At 48.4% G+C, this 17,333-nt stretch overlaps 1 protein-coding gene across 1 annotated transcript in view; it reads right to left on the bottom strand.

Annotated features, from left to right (window-relative positions):
• The window catches only part of TBXAS1 (thromboxane A synthase 1 (platelet)), a 154,585-nt gene that overhangs the window by 49,165 nt on the left and 88,087 nt on the right, over window positions 1–17,333 (bottom strand). Inside the window, exons 7-10 of the mRNA XM_006861247.1 lie at window positions 12,049–12,137; window positions 8,036–8,184; window positions 6,560–6,690; window positions 1,690–2,001 (exon numbers count right to left, since the gene is read on the bottom strand). Of these exons, the coding sequence (XP_006861309.1) occupies window positions 1,690–2,001; window positions 6,560–6,690; window positions 8,036–8,184; window positions 12,049–12,137 (681 nt within the window). The remainder of the gene's footprint in view (window positions 1–1,689; window positions 2,002–6,559; window positions 6,691–8,035; window positions 8,185–12,048; window positions 12,138–17,333) is intronic.

The following is a 17,333-nucleotide window of genomic DNA, read 5'->3' as shown; positions in this document are numbered from 1 at the left end:
CCACTGAGAACCCTGTGGGCGCAGTTCTCCTCTGACCACTCGGGGGCGCTGTGACTGGAATCTACTTATGAAACATCATCCACTGAGAACCCTGTGGGGCACAGTTCTACTCTGACACACACGGGGGCACCATGAGTGGAATCTACTTATGAAAACTCAGCCACTGAGAACCCTGTGGGGCACAGTTCTACTCTGACACACATGGGGGCACCATGAGTGGAATCTACTTATGAAAACTCAGCCACTGAGAACCCTGTGGGGCACAGTTTTACTCTGACACACACATGGGGGCACCATGAGTGGGATCTACTTATGAAACATCACCCACTGAGAACTCGTGGAACACAGAGTTCTACACATGGGGTCACTGCTGCGAGTCAGAATTTTTTTTTTTTTTCTCTCCAAATAATAAAGAAGTAGAATTGTCTGGGAAGCAGTTTTAAGCTAAATATATGAAAATTCTTCTAATGTTTTAGGCCACCTCAAAAACTTTTGACATTCGTAGAATGTACTACTAGAAAGGATTCTGTTTTGATGGGCTTCGTTTGAAAGCACAGAATTATTTTTTTATGATTCTTTATCAACTTATAAGTCAAAGCAGTACACACCTAAAATTGCACGAAAAAAATGAGGTAATACAATGTAGCCCGGCTTTGCACCCTCATAAGTTTGTATTAAAGCAACCAAAATGCTGCCTCGCCTTGAAGGGATGCCCAGGACACCCTCAACAGCCCCATGCAACTTTACTCCATTGGTCTCACCCTGTTTTCCCCATCCCAGCCCTACCAGGTGCCCACTTCTGCTGTCCAACACACGCTCCATTTCCTGGCTCTCCCAGCATGCTAACTTTACTACTGTCAGTGCATCGGAACCAAGCCCTTCCTGGCCAGCCCCTGCCTGTTGGCCTCCACTCATTCCTGGGACTTTGCAGCTTCCTCGAGTCAGGCTGCTTTCATGAACTCCCGAGACAGTAAAGGTGTGTGCACTAGATGTCTTTCTCCCACTGTTTGGAGTCCCACATTCTATTTACTAACCCAGAAAGACAGAGACGAAATGGAGAAATTGGACAATGGCCTATTTTATCTTAGAATGTGGTTGTAGCAAGGCAGTTATTAAAAGTAAGCTTGATTCTCTTAACAAATGGCGAGTGCCTAAGTGCTGCCAAACCTGCTTACTCACATATATAAAAACAGAGCAAAACCCAAATAAAATCCAAACACAAAACCCTGGGCATAACGTACAAACGTTGTTGTTGTTAAGTGCCATTGAGTCAATTCAGACTCATAGAAACCCTGTATAGAGTTCCCAAGACTTTTATATCTTTGTGGGAGCAGAGAGTATCATCTTTCTCCCATGGAGTGGCTAGTGGGCTTGAACCACACTAACCTTGTGGTTCAAAGTCCTGTGCTTATCCTATAGAGTCACTGCACTCCCCACACAGACATTAAATATACCAATTATCAATTAAATACAAATATAGCAATACCACAATCTCCGAGGCAACGCACAACCTCTGTTCACACAACGAAACAAGACAGAGTGGCACAAACAAGTGACCAAAATGCAGATCTGGAAAACCTTCTGAGGAAGAAATGGCACTGGAATGACCTGAAACAGAGTTTCATTTCTATCCAAACAAATCTGCGGCCCCGTGACTACGACGCGCACTGCCATCCATGCTGTACTCACGTGCTTCTCGTAGAAACTGTCCACCTCGCTTAGAAGTTTCTCCTGGCAGTCAGGGTGGGTGGCCAGGAGGTAGGTGGCAAAAGAGAGAGTGTTGGTGACAATCTCATAGCCAGCGATGAGGAAGATGGAGGCCTGGCCCATAATCTCATCCATGGTCAGTGGCTTTGATGGCATCTGGGGTGCATGGAGCTGGGGAGGAGGCTCTGGGCAGTCGTCTGAGAAGATCTGTCTGACCATGTCAAAGCTCTTCACATCCACACAGCTCACAGAGTGGCGGGCATCCAGGACCAGCTGAAGGAAGTCTTTCCGTCTCTACAGAGAAAGACAACAGTGCACATTTGCCCACGTGAGTGAGGTTCTTGGAGTGCAAACGGAGAACATTCGTGTGCAGTTCTCAAAGAGTTCAGGTATCTGAGGTGGTGAGGACCTTTTGCCTACTAGAATGCCCACCACCAGGGCATGAGCCAAACCGATTATGATGAAGCCAAACATTACACTAGAAGTCTGCCATGGAAAAGGGACAGGTCCATTGTGTGGGGGTTGATTTGGGAAGTCACCGAGCCGATTGTTAGCTGTTGCTGGGACTCATAGCAAGCCCATGCACAATGGGATGGATTGGACCAAAATGGGATTTCCATTGGCTTCTTTTTGGAAGCAGATCACAAACCTTTCTTCTTAGTGTCTTAATCTGGAAACTCTGCTGAAACCTGTTCATATCATCACACCAATATGCGGGTGGTGGTACATATGAGGTGAATGAGGTGGCTTCAAAAAGTTCATGGAAATGGAAGGAAAAGACAATAGGATTTCCCCACAAACTTTTTGAAGCCCCCTTGTAATGTCCAAGAATGAAGCCTGGACCTCCAACATGGAAGGCAAGAATTTTACTGCTGAGCCACTGAAGTAAAAAAATTGAGCTACAGAGCAGTCTATATATAATGCAGAGTTTCCCTTATGCACACAAGTCATCACCAGACATAATTACAAAAAATGGTCTAGAGAATGTTCAGCAACACCCACTCACAGTGGCCACGGTGGGAGAGTGGGATGGTGATATGGAAAATCCAGGTGGAGTTTGTTCAACTTTATGCATGTGTATTATTGTTGGTTGGAGTCCCTGGGTGAGGCAGAGAGTTTGGACACTGGGCGAATAACTGAAAGGTTGGAGGTTCAAGTCCACCCAGGGGTGTCTTGGAAGACGACCCTGGCTAGCTACATACAAAAATCAGCCACTGAAAGCCCTAAGGAGTGCAGTTTCAGTCTGACACACCTTGGGGCTCCATGAGTCGGTCTACTGATCAGATATGTACTTAAAGTTCTCTCCCTGCCAGGTCCCCAATGGGTTGGTCCCTGGTTATTTGATGGACAATTTACTGAATAGTTGTCATTTTTTCTCACACAGAACGTTACCAGAACTGGGTGAACACTGGTTTCGGTGACGCTTGTTTTCAGAGCCTCCAGACTAAGCATCCTGAGTCCTTCCTCGTCCCCCTTTCTCAGATTGCTTTCCAATTTTTCTCCGTTGTCCTCTTCCAACTTGGAGTGAGTGGAGCTCCCTTATTTCCCACCATCCTTCTCAGTAACACACATGTTCTCTGTATGGTGGCTGGCCAATAACCATGACAGTGGACACTCCTGCATCTAGATCGAGTGTGTTCCTGGTGTGCCTCTTCATGTGATGAGTGACCACCAGTATGCTCCGAAGGAGCTGTCGGGACCTGGCCACTGCTTTGTTCAAATCCTGGAGTTAATTTCCACTGGCCTATGCCACCATGCAAGCACTTGATTCTGCCTTCTCAAGTGGGTGGGTAATTATTTTTCATGGGATTGTTTTCCTCCTTCAGTTTATCAGCATCTCCAGAGGGGACACAATCCTGGTCCTGGTCTTGGATACTGGGTCTGGACATAGTCTTGGGTCTGGATGCAGTCCAGGTTCTTGTCCTGATCTTGAATTTGGCCCTGGGTCTGATCCTGGTCTTGGTCCTGTTCCCTGTTCTGGACCTGGGTCTATTCTCGGTCCAGAGTCTAGCTCTGATTCTGGTCCTGATCCTTGGTCTGGTCCGGGTTCTGGTACTAGTCCTGAGTTTAGTCTTGGACCTGGCTGTGGGTCTTGGTCTGGTTCTGGGTCTAGTACAGGGCCCGGTTCTGAGTCTGGTCCTGGATCTTGTGTCTGGGACAGGACCTGATCCTGGTCCTGGTGTGAGTCTGGTCCTGGGACTGATTTTGCATCTGGATCCGGGCCTGGTACAGGGTTTGGTCCTGGCTCTGGTCCTGGTCTTGGTCCTACACCCTGAGGGCTTCATAAGGAACCGCACAGATGAGATGTAGTATAGCCAACCGCCTTGATGGGCCAATTGCAGCCACATGCTGTTTGGAGCAGGAGTGTTGGGTCCAGAAGCCTTTGAAGCTACTGCCCTTGGAGGGTGTCCTGACCCCAGCAGGCTTCTGATTGAGCCTGCAGACTCCTTTTATGTGCCTGCCCCATGATGACCTCTGAACTCTTCCTAGGTAGACAACAGTGCCAGCTTTGAGCGATTGCCATGGAAAATGCACACCTCAGTAGAAGCTGGTCTGATTCGCCCATGGGCTCGAGTTTGGAACAATATTTACCTTTCCACATCTGTGTGACATTTCACTGCGCAAACACGCTTCTGCTGGATTGGAGTGCGGGCGCTCAGTAACATGGGGCAGTGAGGCCCTGGTTCCTGGGGGGAGCTTTCTTAGATCAGCTCTGTGGAAACAAAGCGTGCTCACAGCAGCATTTGTGGAAGGAAAAGCCTGAGGCAGTCCGGTAATTGGATCTTGAATAACCTCTCACCTCAGCTAAGTCCCTCTTAGCTACAGTTCCAGAATTTTCATACTGATTTCACAGCCAATGGGTTTGAGGCTGTGAGGCAGTTTGAGCAGACCCTTAAAAGGAAATCCCCATAGCAGCAGTGCTACCCGATGAGGCTCCTCTGTGGCTCTCACCTCTGACCCAGGCCAGGGAGACCAGCGGCTAATCTCTCACCTTGAAGGATGGTCAAGGGTGGTGTGGGCCGAAGGTGTGATGGTCACATACTTTTTGGAACCTAGGTCTGGTTCCAAACAACCTGGTGTTGGGGCTGTACCAAGCCACACACTGACCCCCGATTCATGCTAATGCTCACCCAGCCTTCAAGAAAACCCTTTGGAGACTCCATCCTGAACAAGTAAGCTAAGGCAAAGTCATTTTCCTTTGTGTTTCAAGGCCTCTCAGAACCACAATTGCATACCCATTTCACAATGGTGAAATGATAGCCCATAGTCCTGGGGATTCCATCTCTCTTCTTCACCAAGCTCAGTCAATGACCCAGTTGCTTGATGCCTACTATGTGCAAGGAAACTCCAATCTCCGGTGAGGGGCCTAAGCAAGGCAGAAGATCTTCACAGTGAATCCCATAGCTATGTCACTCTCGGTACTGAGCAGGAATGAGGTCTGGATGGACAGCGGCCTGCAGGCCTGACTGACATGTACGGCGCTCAGGCCCTGATGGTGGTGCTGCTGTGCCATGAAGTCGGTTCCGACTCATCACAAACCTGCACAGGGTTTCCGAGGCTGTAACTCTTTACGGGAGCTAAAAGCCTCACCTTTCTAACACGGAGCAGTTGGTGGGTTTGAACTGCTGTCTTTGAAACCCAACATGTAACCCACTAAACCAGCCGACATCCCTGCTCCCTGGGGGGAAGTAGCTGATGCCATCGCTGCAGGAGGAGCTGTGGACAAGGACAGGAGCATCGTCCTTGATTTCTGGTAGACTTGACCATCCGAAGCTTGGGCAGGTAAGCAAGCTCCTTCCCATGATTCCAGTGTTCTCATCTGTGAAATGAGTGAATTCAGCTGGGGGCTGTTGAAGGGATTTGTGCAGCTTGGCTGGAGGAGCCAAGGAGGTGTAGTAGTTAAGTGCTCAGCTGCTAACAGAAGGTGGGTGGTTTGAACCCACCAGCAGCTCTCGGGAGAAAGATCTGGTCTACCTACAGGGCCATCTCTGTTTTTCAGTCCTATGAAAAGTACACACACACACTGCCACTGAATTGATTCTGACTCACAGTGACTGTATAGGACAGTTCTAAGACCAAGTAGAACTGCTCCATAGAGTTTCCCAAACTGTAAGTCTTTACAGCAGATGGCCTCATCTTTTTCCTGTGTAGCAGTTGGTGGGTTTGAACTGCCAACCTTGTGATTAGCAACACAACACTTAACCCACGGCACCACCAGGGCTGATAACTACACGTGGGTATCTTTAGCTCCTCCAGGAGCTCTGGTAGCAGAGTGGTTACGAGGCTGACTGCTAATCTCATGGTCAGCAGTTTGAAACTACCAGTTGTTCCTCAGGAGAAAGATGAGGCTTTCTACTCCTGGAAAGATTTACAGCCTCAGAAACCCTGAACAGGGTCGCTATGAGTCGGAACCGACTCCATGACATGTAACAACAACAACAACTGGTTTTGGGAGTCCTGGTGTGGCGCTGTGGACTAATGCATCAGACTGCAAAGTTGTTTGAACTGCCAGGTCAGTGGTTCAAGCTCATCAGCTGCTCCTTGGAAAACCTACACAGGGTCATTATAGGTCGGAACTGACTCAATGGCACTCAACAACAACAGCAACACTGGTTTGGGGACAGCTTTAATTCCATACTTCATTTCATCGGGTGGACAGAAAGATAGTTCAGCAGCCCTCTCCCTCCCCTCCCTTCAGCTCCTGAGGGAGTGTGTGCTCAGTGGTGAGTTGCTGATGGGACCAGGGTGTGCTGCTGTGTGGGCGGGGCGGGGGGTGGGTGGATGAAAAGGGGATGGTGATGTCAAATTCAGTCCCGCCCCACCCACAGTGTGTCCTAGTGAGAGCTCTTACCTTGTCTGCTGCTCCCTGGTCCCTCGAGGCAACCGCGTTCCTAATGAGTTTCTGAAAGAAGCCATGCAGCTCCTCTCGGTTCTTATTGGGCAAAATCCGGGCCAACGGGATCATTATGGATGGAAACAATACTTGAAAGAGAAAAAAATATAAGAGGTGCTGAAAACAGGGTGGTGATAAACCAGGGCGCTGAGCCCTCTGTGAGTAGGGCTTTGTCTGACTCCATCCCGCCCATCCCTGCCTTCCCCACCTTTGTTCCTGGTACACAGTAAGTGCTCAATCAATGGGTGGACTGTTGCGTCCTCGCCCTGACCTGGCCTCCTGAGCCCCACTGAGAATTTCCCAAGGCCCTGGCACCGGCTTTTGTGTTCCATCCAGAGAATGAGACAGGCCACGTGGCAACTCTCAGCACCGACTGCAGCTGACTTTCTCAGCTCATTCATCATTTGCATCTCCTCCTCTTTGGATAATTGTTCCCAGAGCCACAACTTGAATTGTCCCCAAGAGCTGCTTCCCTGACTAGAATGGTGGCTCCTCTCCTGGCCTCTTCCCTGGCTGCCAGGCCTGTGGACAGGGGATTCACTCTTTCAGGGAGTAAGCTGGGGTCGCCTTAGGCCACTCTCTAGCATGGTAGACCCATATACTGCACGCAGGGAGGGGTTGAGAGGATAGCTAGGGACCCCTGGGGTCCCAGAGCTGCTTCTAGGAACTGGGCTGGAACCACTGTGGCTTGCAGGGAGAAGGGGGCTTAGAGTGGCTGAGACTCGAGGGCAATGGGGACAAGTGTGATGGAGCTGGAGCTGGGAGCAGAGGGTGGGGGTCCGGGAAGGGAACTGCTTCCCCTCCCCCAGTGGCTCCTGAAGTCTCGGAGCTGATTGGACAGACCCTGGAAATAGGCATTAAACAGACCAAGGAATGAGCTGACATCACCAGTGTGGCAGAACGGTGAGCAAAGGTGGCAAGAACCAATACCAATGATGACACCCAGTGTCTCCTTAAGAGCAGGAAGACACTGGCATTGGTCAGAGGGTGAGAACTCACTATAGAAATAAAAACAACAGAAACCAACTCATCTCTGCAGCAGTAGGGGGCCCACCCATCACCCCTCACTGGGTGATTTCCCATTTACTCTGCACTGGGCTTCAGCGGGTAGAGGAGGGTTCTACAAGACAGAAGAAATATGGCACTAGATAATAGAAAGCTTTGGGTTGCGGGCTTGGCTCAGCTTTGCTAAACCTCAGTTTTCTCATCTGTAAAATGGGTCAGTACAAAGACTAACTGAGACAGTGGGGCAAAGCACTCAGCACAGCGCACAGCTATTGGCGGTGGTAAGCAACCAGGGCCATCTGTGCTGATCTTATGTGGCCACAGGCTGGGACAAGCTGAGTGTGTGTGGCTCCAGGAAGACAGAGCTTCACAGGGTGACCCTTAGACACCCCCATGTCCTTCCCTGGTGGTGGGTAGAGCTGTACTTACGGCTCAGAACCAGGATGGGTTTGGGGATGGAGAACTTGAAGAAACGCTTGCAGTGAGTCACAAAGGGGTGTTCGGGTGCCGCCTGGGAGTCCAGCTGGGTGCCGAAGGCGATGCTGGCCACCAGGTCGGTGGTGTAGCAGCAGTAACACCTGCCGGAGGAGGGCGCAGGTGAAGTCTGAGGGCTCAGCCTTGGCCTGGCCATAGTGTATCATCTACACTGGGGACCGGCCTGCAGAGGACAAGAGGGAGCCAGGGCAGCAGGTGGAGGGGAGTAGCTGATGCCATCGCTGCAGGAGGAGCTGTGGACAAGGACAGGAGCATTCTCCTTGACTTCTGGCAGACTTGACTATCTGGAGCTCGGGCAGACAAGCAAGCTCATTCCCATGATTCCAGTGTTCTCATCTGCGAAATGAGTGAGTTCAGCTGGGGGCTGTTGAAGGGATTTGTGCAGCCTGGCTGGAGGAGCCAAGGAGGTGCAGTAGTTACGTGCTCAGCTGCTAACAGAAGGTCGGTGGTTTGAACCCACCAGCAGCTCTCGTGAGAAAGATCTGGCCTACCTACAGGGCCGCCTCGAGTTGGAATCCACTGCACGGCAGTGAGTGTCACAGCAGCGGACACAAGCAGGGTCACCTTCCCACTGGACAATCGCAGTCGCTGTGGTTTGATGTCCTCAGACTAAGCGGGCAGAAAGAAAATTGAGTTTGGCCCCTCCCTTGGAAATGGGCGTTGGAGGTTGTGAAACCTTATGATCCAAGGCCAAGTGGATTCAATTGCTGGTTACCTATGACTTGTACCTAACAATGGACTTCTCTTGAGCAGAAACCCGAATGCTTGCTGTTGCAATAAAATCTTAATAGTGAAAATCGTGTTAAATAATCCAAGAGGAGTGATAAGACAGGGCTTTGAGATACATTCCATTTCGACCCCCTGTTGGGAATATGCCCTTTCACCCCAGATGGAGTAAATCAGACTCTTCAGTCTTAACAAGATTCCCAGGTGATTCTTGTAGCTGCTCTGGGGATTACATATTGCTATTGGTGTGGTGCTGTGGGCTAATGAGTCAGACTGCAAAGTCGTTTGAACTGCAAGTTTGGTGGTTCAAGCTTTCCAGCTGTTCCTTGAAAACACTATACAGGGTCGCTATGGGTTGGAATCGACTCGACAGCAGACGACAACAACAACATTGATTGTAAGGAGCTCTGGTAGCGTAGTGGTTACGAGCTGGGCTGCTAATCTCACAGTCAGCAGTTTGAAACTACCAGAAGTTCTGCAGGAGAAAGATGAGGCTTTTTGCTCCCATAAAGATTTACAGCCTCGGAAACCCTATGAGTCGGAACTGAGTCTACGGCACACCACCACGGTCACCGATTGTTAGGTGCCATAACATCAGTCCCAATGCAACTACACACACAACAGAATAAATGCTGCCTGGCTCTGCGTCCTCCTCACAAATGTCATGTGTGAACCCACTGTACCAATCCGTCTCACTGGGGTCTTCCTCTCTGTCCCCGAGCCTCTACTTTACCAAGCATGGTGTCTTTCTCCAGGGACTGGTCCCTCCTAATGATATGTTCAGAGATGTGAGATGAAGTCTCACCAGACTCACTTCTAAGGAACATTCTGGCTATACTTTGTACAGCAGAGTTGTTCATTCTCCTGGCAGCCCGTCCTGGTGTGATGCTGTAGGAAAAGCACTCGACCGCAAAGTCAGCCGTTCAAACTCACCAGCTACTCTTCATAACCCTATGGTGGTGGTGATGGTGGTTATGTGCTGTGGAGTCGGTTCCGACTCATTGAGACCCTGTACAGGGTTTCCAAGGCTATAAATCTTTACGGGAGCTGAAAGCCTCATCTTCCTCCGGCGGAACAGCTGGTAGTTTTGAACTGCTGACCTTGCGGTTAGCAGCCTGACTCATAACCACTACGCTACAAGAGCCCCTTCATAAACCCTATACAGGGTTGCTATGAGTTGGAACTGACTCGAAGGTGCTTAGCAAAAACAATATGCATATATATACACATATACAAACATGTGGCAGAGAGATGAGACTTTCTGCTCCCATAAAGATTTGTAGCCTTGGAAACCCTATAAAGAGTCTCTAAACTTGATGGCAGTGGTAAGCAATGGACTGCTAAACCACAAGGTTGATGGTTTAAACTGATCAGGTCACTATGAGTCAGAATATGTGTGTGTGTGTATAGTTGTTGTATGTATATATGTTGTTAAGGGTTGTCGAGTCGGTTCCGACTCATAGAGACCTGGTGTAGGGTTTCTGAGGAGTGGCTGGTGACGTTGAACTACCGACCTTGCCATTCAAACTGACCTTGTAGTCAAGTGCTTATCCTACAGTGCCACACAAGGACTCCTACACACACACACATGCGCGCACACACACACTCATATACAAGGGACTTCAAAAAGTTCGTGGAAAAATGGACTTGAAAGAAAATGGAATTTTTCAAAAATGTTTTGAAACCCCCTCACAGTCTTAAGTATTCATAAGAATCACCTGGGAATCTTGTTAAACTGTGGATTCTGATTCCGTCTATCTGGAGTGGAAACGTAACTTCTCAGCAGGGGGTTGAACCAAGTGAACGGTTGGAAGCTACTTCTTTGAGTCTAGTTCAGGGGTTGTTGTCAATTGTTGTTGTGAAGTGGTGTCGAATCAGTTCTGACTCATAGCAACCCTGTCTAGGGTCTCTGAGGAGCAGCTGGTGAGTTTGAACCACCAACCTTGTGGTCCAGTGCTTATCCTATGGCACCACACCAGGCCTCCAATTCAGGGGTTGAGAACCTTTTTTCTGCCAAAATTTATAACATCATTAGTGGCCTTACAATATTATTAACTTAAAAATTAGCCTGCTATATTTGTTCAAACATTTAACTCATCAGTGTGGCTCTGTGGGTTAATGGACTGGATGCAAAGTCGGTTTGAACTAAAAGGATGGCAGTTCAAGCTCACCAGTTGCTTCTTGGAAACCCTATACGGGGTCGCTATGGGTTGGAACCCAACTCTACGGAGCTTCACAACAACAGCACCAATGTGATGGTTGGAGTCCTGGTGTAGAGCGGCAGGGTAATCCTCTGGACTGCAAGGTCAGCGGTTCAAACCCACCAGCTGCTCCTCAGAAACCTTAGACAGGGTTGCTAGGAGTTGGAACTGACAACACTTAACAACAACAACAATGTAATGACTGGGACTGCGGTTGCTTTGGCAAGGCCAGGCCAAATGATTTGCAGGTCTTTTACGGACATCCCCCCTAATCTAATTGCTAAGAGGGACGGGGGGTGAGAGACATGGGCAGGCGGCCAGCCTGGTGTGATCATGTTGTTGTCAAGTTGTTCCCAACCCATACTGATGCAAAACCAGCTGGTGGGTGTGAACCACCAACCTTATGGTTAACAGTTCCGTGCTGCTCCATTCTAAAGTTCACAGAAGGGACACACACTGCCTTTGGACCCTGAGATCCCTCCCTCCATGGAGAAGGGGTGGTGGCAGAGGTGGCAGCAGAAGTAGAGGGAGAGAGAGCCTGAACGATGTGCCTCCAGGCCCACAGACTGAGTGTCGCTGAGTGCCTTTGGGCAGGAGGCTTGCTTGCAGAACGGAGTACCCTATGGGCGTTTATCCACGGGACTAAGGAAGCTTTATAAGACTTGCCCGAGCAGGGCAGAAGGCCAAGGGGTCCCATGACTGAGAGGGTGACAATGAGAGAGGCACTCTGGTCAGAGAACTGCTGTCTCCTGGTCCTAAGTTGTACCCTATTCAGTTCCCTAGGAAGTCCCATGACTGGGAGTCCTATGTGGCCATTGCAGCAGATTATTGAGCCCAGCAGAAGAGCAGAAGGCCGCAGGTGTCAGACTAGGTAAGGAAGGTTGGAGGATGGAGGCACATCTGACCTCCGCTTCATAGGAATTGGCCTTGGGCTGATACAGAGTTTGATCCTCCATCTTCCTTGGGTAGTCCGAGGAGCTCAGATACTGGCTCCATGCCCTTTTTTGCAGGTGCCCTCACCTCTGAATGTCAAAAGCGGCTCCGGCGTCTGCATAGCATTTTAAATGAGTCAGGAGAAGGTCACAGGCTTGATTGATGAGAGGAATCATCTGAGGACAGACAACACAGGTGTAGTTAGGACATCTTGTGGGGAGCACACCTAAGTGAACTGCAGAGTTAGGGTGACATGGTGCTTCCCAGAATGCAGACTTCATTTTAAGGCACCTTTCAAACAGGTAAGATGGAAAGAGAAGAGCTAAAATCCACAAGGATCTTAAAAGGCAATAGCTGCAAACCTTTAACCTAGCTTAGCTAACCCTGGTAGCATAGTGGGCTATGTGCTGGGCTGTTAAAAGCAGGGTTGGTGGTTCAAATCCACCAGTCACTCCTCAGGAAACAGAAAAGGCTTTCTGTTCTCAGGAACATGTACACTTTCAGAACCCTACACAGGGTAGCTAGGAGTCTGAACTGACTCAGCAGTAAATAACAAAAGCCAACACCAAGGACATTATTTTGTAGACAAAAAAGAAAAGTGAACAGTTAATAATGTAAAAGTATCATGAAATGAAGGAACTCTGGTAGCATAGTGGGTTACAAGTCGGGCTGCTAATCTCAAGGTCAGCAGTTCTACCGGAGAAAGATGAGGCTTTCTGTTCAAGTCAAGATTGACAGTCTCAGAAACCCTATGTGACTGGAAACCGACTCCATGGAACACCACCTCCACCACCATCATGAAAATGATCATTACGTACTTAGACAAAATTGAGAGTCGGTACCCAATGTTATGGTACATGGAAAGTCTTAGAGAATAAGCAGGTTGCACTCCACATGTATAGGCAGACCCGGTTTACCAACATACGGCTTATGTATAACCCATAATTACAAGCCAACTGTTATTAAGCCGATTCTATTAAAGATGTGGGATATATGCAATGGTTTGTAATTACATAGATGCTACTTTGCAATGCACATCAAAACACTACGATTGTACTGTATTATGTTAAAGCTGTTTCTGTGTTGTTGTTAAGTGTTGAGTCAGCTCCCAACGTACAAAAGAACAAGACACTGCCCGCTCCTGCACCGTCCTTATGCAGCTGCTATGCCTGAGGCCATCACTGCAGCCACTGGGCCAATCCATGTCGTTGGGGGTCTCCCTCCACTTTACCAAGTATGATGTCATTCTGCAGGGACTAATCCCTCCTGATAATATGTCTGAAGTATCAGAGATGAAGTCTGGCCATCTTGGCTTCTAGAGAGTCTCCTGGTTAGACATCTTCCGGCACAGATTTGCTTGCAGTCCATGGTACCTTTAAAATTCTTCTCCAACACCACAATACAAATGCATCAATCCTTATTCACTGTTCCGTTTTCACAAGCATATGAGGCGATTGAAAATACCATGGCTTTGGTCAGGCACCGTTTAGTCCTCAAACTGACATCATCTTTGCTCTTGCACACTTTAAAGAAGTCTTGTGCAGCAGATCTGCCTAATGCAACACATCATTCGATTAGTGACTGCTGCTTCCATAAGCGTTGATGGTGGATCCGAGCAGTAGGAAGTCTTTCTAGTTTCAGTGTACCTGGAAGTATTTATTTCATGTGTTTTATGCATAGAAAGGTACACCATATGTTAAGACAAACATTTGGCTAACGGATTAACCATATGTACCTAACTGTTCTGACATACGTCCAAATTCTACTGAAAGCTAGACTTGGGAACAGAACACGTTCATAACCCAGGGATTATCAGTACCAGCTCTGCAATTAGCCAAGATCCAGGTTGGCTTGGTTCCAGTCATACTTGACCTTTTTCACTAGAATATCTAATCTTAGCATCCAAAGGGAATATCTGGTAGGTGCCAGCACTTAATGCTCTCAGCTAATTGAACACTTGGTTGTTCTTCCAGGAGATCACCTAGAGGCACCTCGGAAGATCACCTGGTGATCTCCTGGAAAAACAGCCATTAAAAATCCTATGCATTATCAGGACTGCTTGTGAGGGTCGGAAATGTAAAGGTAGACGTTTTATAGCAAGGAGGGGAGTGAGTAACTTTGCAGTCTAGGTGCGGAGGTCCCTGGGACCATCCAGGGAGAAGAGCAGAGAGCGGGACCCTACCCAGAGAAGCAGTGATGCCTGAGATGGAGGCAGAGACCATGATGTGGAAAGATGGAGCAGCTGGGGACTTTAGACCCAGAGAGGGAGAGGGGCTGTGTGCTGAGGACTGGAGGGCAGGCTTGTAGGATGTACCCTTTGGTTGGTTGATAATGCATGGAGGGGATTGTAACTATGGCAATGAAACGATGTACAACAGGATGAATGTAAAACCAATGTTCCCCCATGTAAACTTTCACATAATTCACAATAAAACATTTTTTCAAAAATCCTATGCCACATAGTTCTACTCTTGACACACATGGGGCAGCCCTGATTAGGAATCCACTCAATAATAACTGGTATTTATCTCCCCACTTAACTACCTACCCACCTACCTACCTACCTACCTACCTACCTACCTACCTACCTACCTACCTACCTACCTACCTAAGTGCAGAGCCTGTGGCCCTCCATTAGACACCTACTGAGGTGGCCTCACAATCATCCAACACCAAAGTTTCTGACCCTTTAGCCCACCATGCATGACCTAAGTAAATACTCAGCCAGCCACCTTCTTATTCATAAGTCAGTGGAAAAGACTTTGTCAAATGGTGTGCTGATGCCCAAATGCAGTGCCCCTCATCTCCCTGCCCTCTCTGGAAGTCTGGTTGGAAAGGAAGGAGCCCAGCTCTCCGGCATTGTCCTCAGCAGCCCTGCGTCGACGCTCCATGACCACAGCCTCCTCTAAATCCCCTCGGTTTTATGGTTCATCAAGTACAGACGTCCATGTACATAGGCCACATAGAATGGCCGCAGAGCCCTGACTGCCAAGACACCTCAGACACCTTTAATGTTTGGAGGATTCAGCGGTATCTATCACTGATTTTCCTGGCGGAATTTCTCCCATTATTTTAATAAGCTTGGTGGTGCAAGAGAACTTTACATTAATAAAACCCCATAGACAAAGTCATTTTTCAGATTTATATCAGAGGAGAAGTAACAGTGCTTCATTTTTTTTTTTTTTTTTGCTGTTTGGATATCAAGCTTGAGGCTTCCTTCATGTAACAATGGGATGCCACATAGCATTTGATTTACACACCGGTTTCCAGAAGGCCCCCTCGTGTATGCAGAGGGCTTCACCCAAACGGGATCCAATCGCACGTCTGGATGGTGCAGAGGGGTCGGACCAGCTGCCACCGGGGCGTCCCTCCCTGCTTGCAGCAGGGGGCTTTGTTGCTGACTGGCGTGATTGTAATTTCCTACCACGCTCTGCCTACTGTCTGTTGAACAGAATGGCTAATGACATTTTTCTTTGGGTTCATGTGATATGAGATGGGGCATGTAATATGAAAAATGTGTTAAAAAGCAGTACCAAGGAAACAGGATGAGACAGTGGGGCCCAGTCTGCACGCTGGCCAATCACAGCACTTGAAGTACTTCCTCCCTACACGAGCAGGTACAGAATTTATTCTCACATGAGTCGCATACAAACAAAAGCTCTTTGTTGGCTTTGCTTAATCTTTATACAAACCACAAACCCTGCATTTTTCCTGAGATCTGTGGAATTGCAGTCAACATATGACAGGAGTATATACACAGAGAGAGAGAGAGGCACACCACATGTACGTACATACATGCACACACAAGCGTACCACAAGTGCACACACATGTGGCATCACATACACATGTGTGCACACAGGCTTGAATATATACATGCACACAACACACACCTGCACATATACATACATGCACACACATGCATCACACAGGTGCTCCACAATCCATGGTGCTGTTATCAGATCCAAATAAAAGACTTGCATCTGGTTATAATCCATCTTGTTGTTAGGATGATGAATGTTTTTTATTTCTCTTGAATGTTTATTTATTTCACACAATGCACACACATTACACATACAATCAGATAAATATATTAAGGTTAGAGGTTTTTTCACAACATAACCTCTTCTTGGGGGTTATAGCATAACCGCCATGCCTGGGGACTCGTAGCTCCTGTCTAGCTGCCCTCACCGCTCACGCGGCTTATGTTTCCTCAAGGTGGGCAGACAGAGGGCTGGGCGGCATTTTCCAACCTACTGGATCCACAAAGGGGAGGTCTGGGCAGGGAATCACCCAAGGAAGGGAGTCTGCACTTACCGGAGTGCATCGTATAACGCAAGTGCCCAGTAATAAACATTACCAGCTGTGTCTGAGGAATTCTGAGTCTAAGTGGAGATAAAGGGTCATCAGGTGGATTCCAGAAGGTGGGAGGGTCTTGTGCTGGGAGAACTAGGCAGGCTGTGGGCACAATGAGCTCAGATGCTTTCTTGTCCTCCTTCCCATCATCCTAGAGTTTCCCCCCTGGTGTTTCCTTTCTCCCAGATAAGATTCCGGTCTTGTTAAAATCACAAGCTGACTGATTACTGGGTTTCCTCTCCTTGGCACATACTAGCTGTGTGACCTTGGACAAGGTACATGACCTCACTGCATTGATCTCTTCATCTGCAAAATGGGAATAAGGACACCTCCCCTGAGGAGTCAATGCAAAGACCAGAGACAGTGTGAGCAACGTTTAGCATGAGGATTCAGTGAGCCATCGTAACACGGTGACAATCCTCCTCAGCATTTGGGTTATTGTTGTTGTTAAGTAACATGGATTGAGTTCCAACTCATAGTGACCCTATATAGGGTTTCTGAGGAGCAGCTGGTGGGTTTGAACTGCCGACCTGTATCATTCTTGCTTCTTGTTCATCATGGATCCCTCCCCACCGGACACGCCACTTCCTTCTTGAATCTGTTCCTCTTCTTTGTCTCCCTAGCCATTTCTGGAATCCAGGCATCACCACCTGGAGTATGGCTGTCATCCTGCTGCTTGAGATCAAAGCCCCCTTCTTAAACATCCTGCCGTCTTTGCACCTGGCAAAGTGGCTAACACAGAGGCCGGCACTTTCATCTTTCTCCCAAAGAGTGACAGGTGGGTTCAGATTGCTGACCCTTCAGTGAGCAGCCCAGTGAGTCACCCACTGTGCTGCCTGAACTCCTTCTCCCAACACGTCCAGTCAGTTCTCATAGCAATGCTGTATAGGGTTTCCAAGTGCTGCTAGTGGGCTCGAACTGCCACCCTTGTGGTTACACCTACCTACCTACCTACCGCTGCTAGTGGGCTCGAACTGCCACCCTTGTGGTTACTAGTTCAGTGCTTATTTTATAGAGC

The sequence above is a fragment of the Chrysochloris asiatica genome, unplaced genomic scaffold (assembly GCF_000296735.1).
Source record: "Chrysochloris asiatica unplaced genomic scaffold, ChrAsi1.0 scaffold00041, whole genome shotgun sequence".
NCBI lineage: Eukaryota > Metazoa > Chordata > Mammalia > Afrosoricida > Chrysochloridae > Chrysochloris > Chrysochloris asiatica.
The sequence above is the reverse complement of the archived record's forward strand: the minus strand, read 5'-3'. Positions and strand labels throughout refer to the sequence as shown.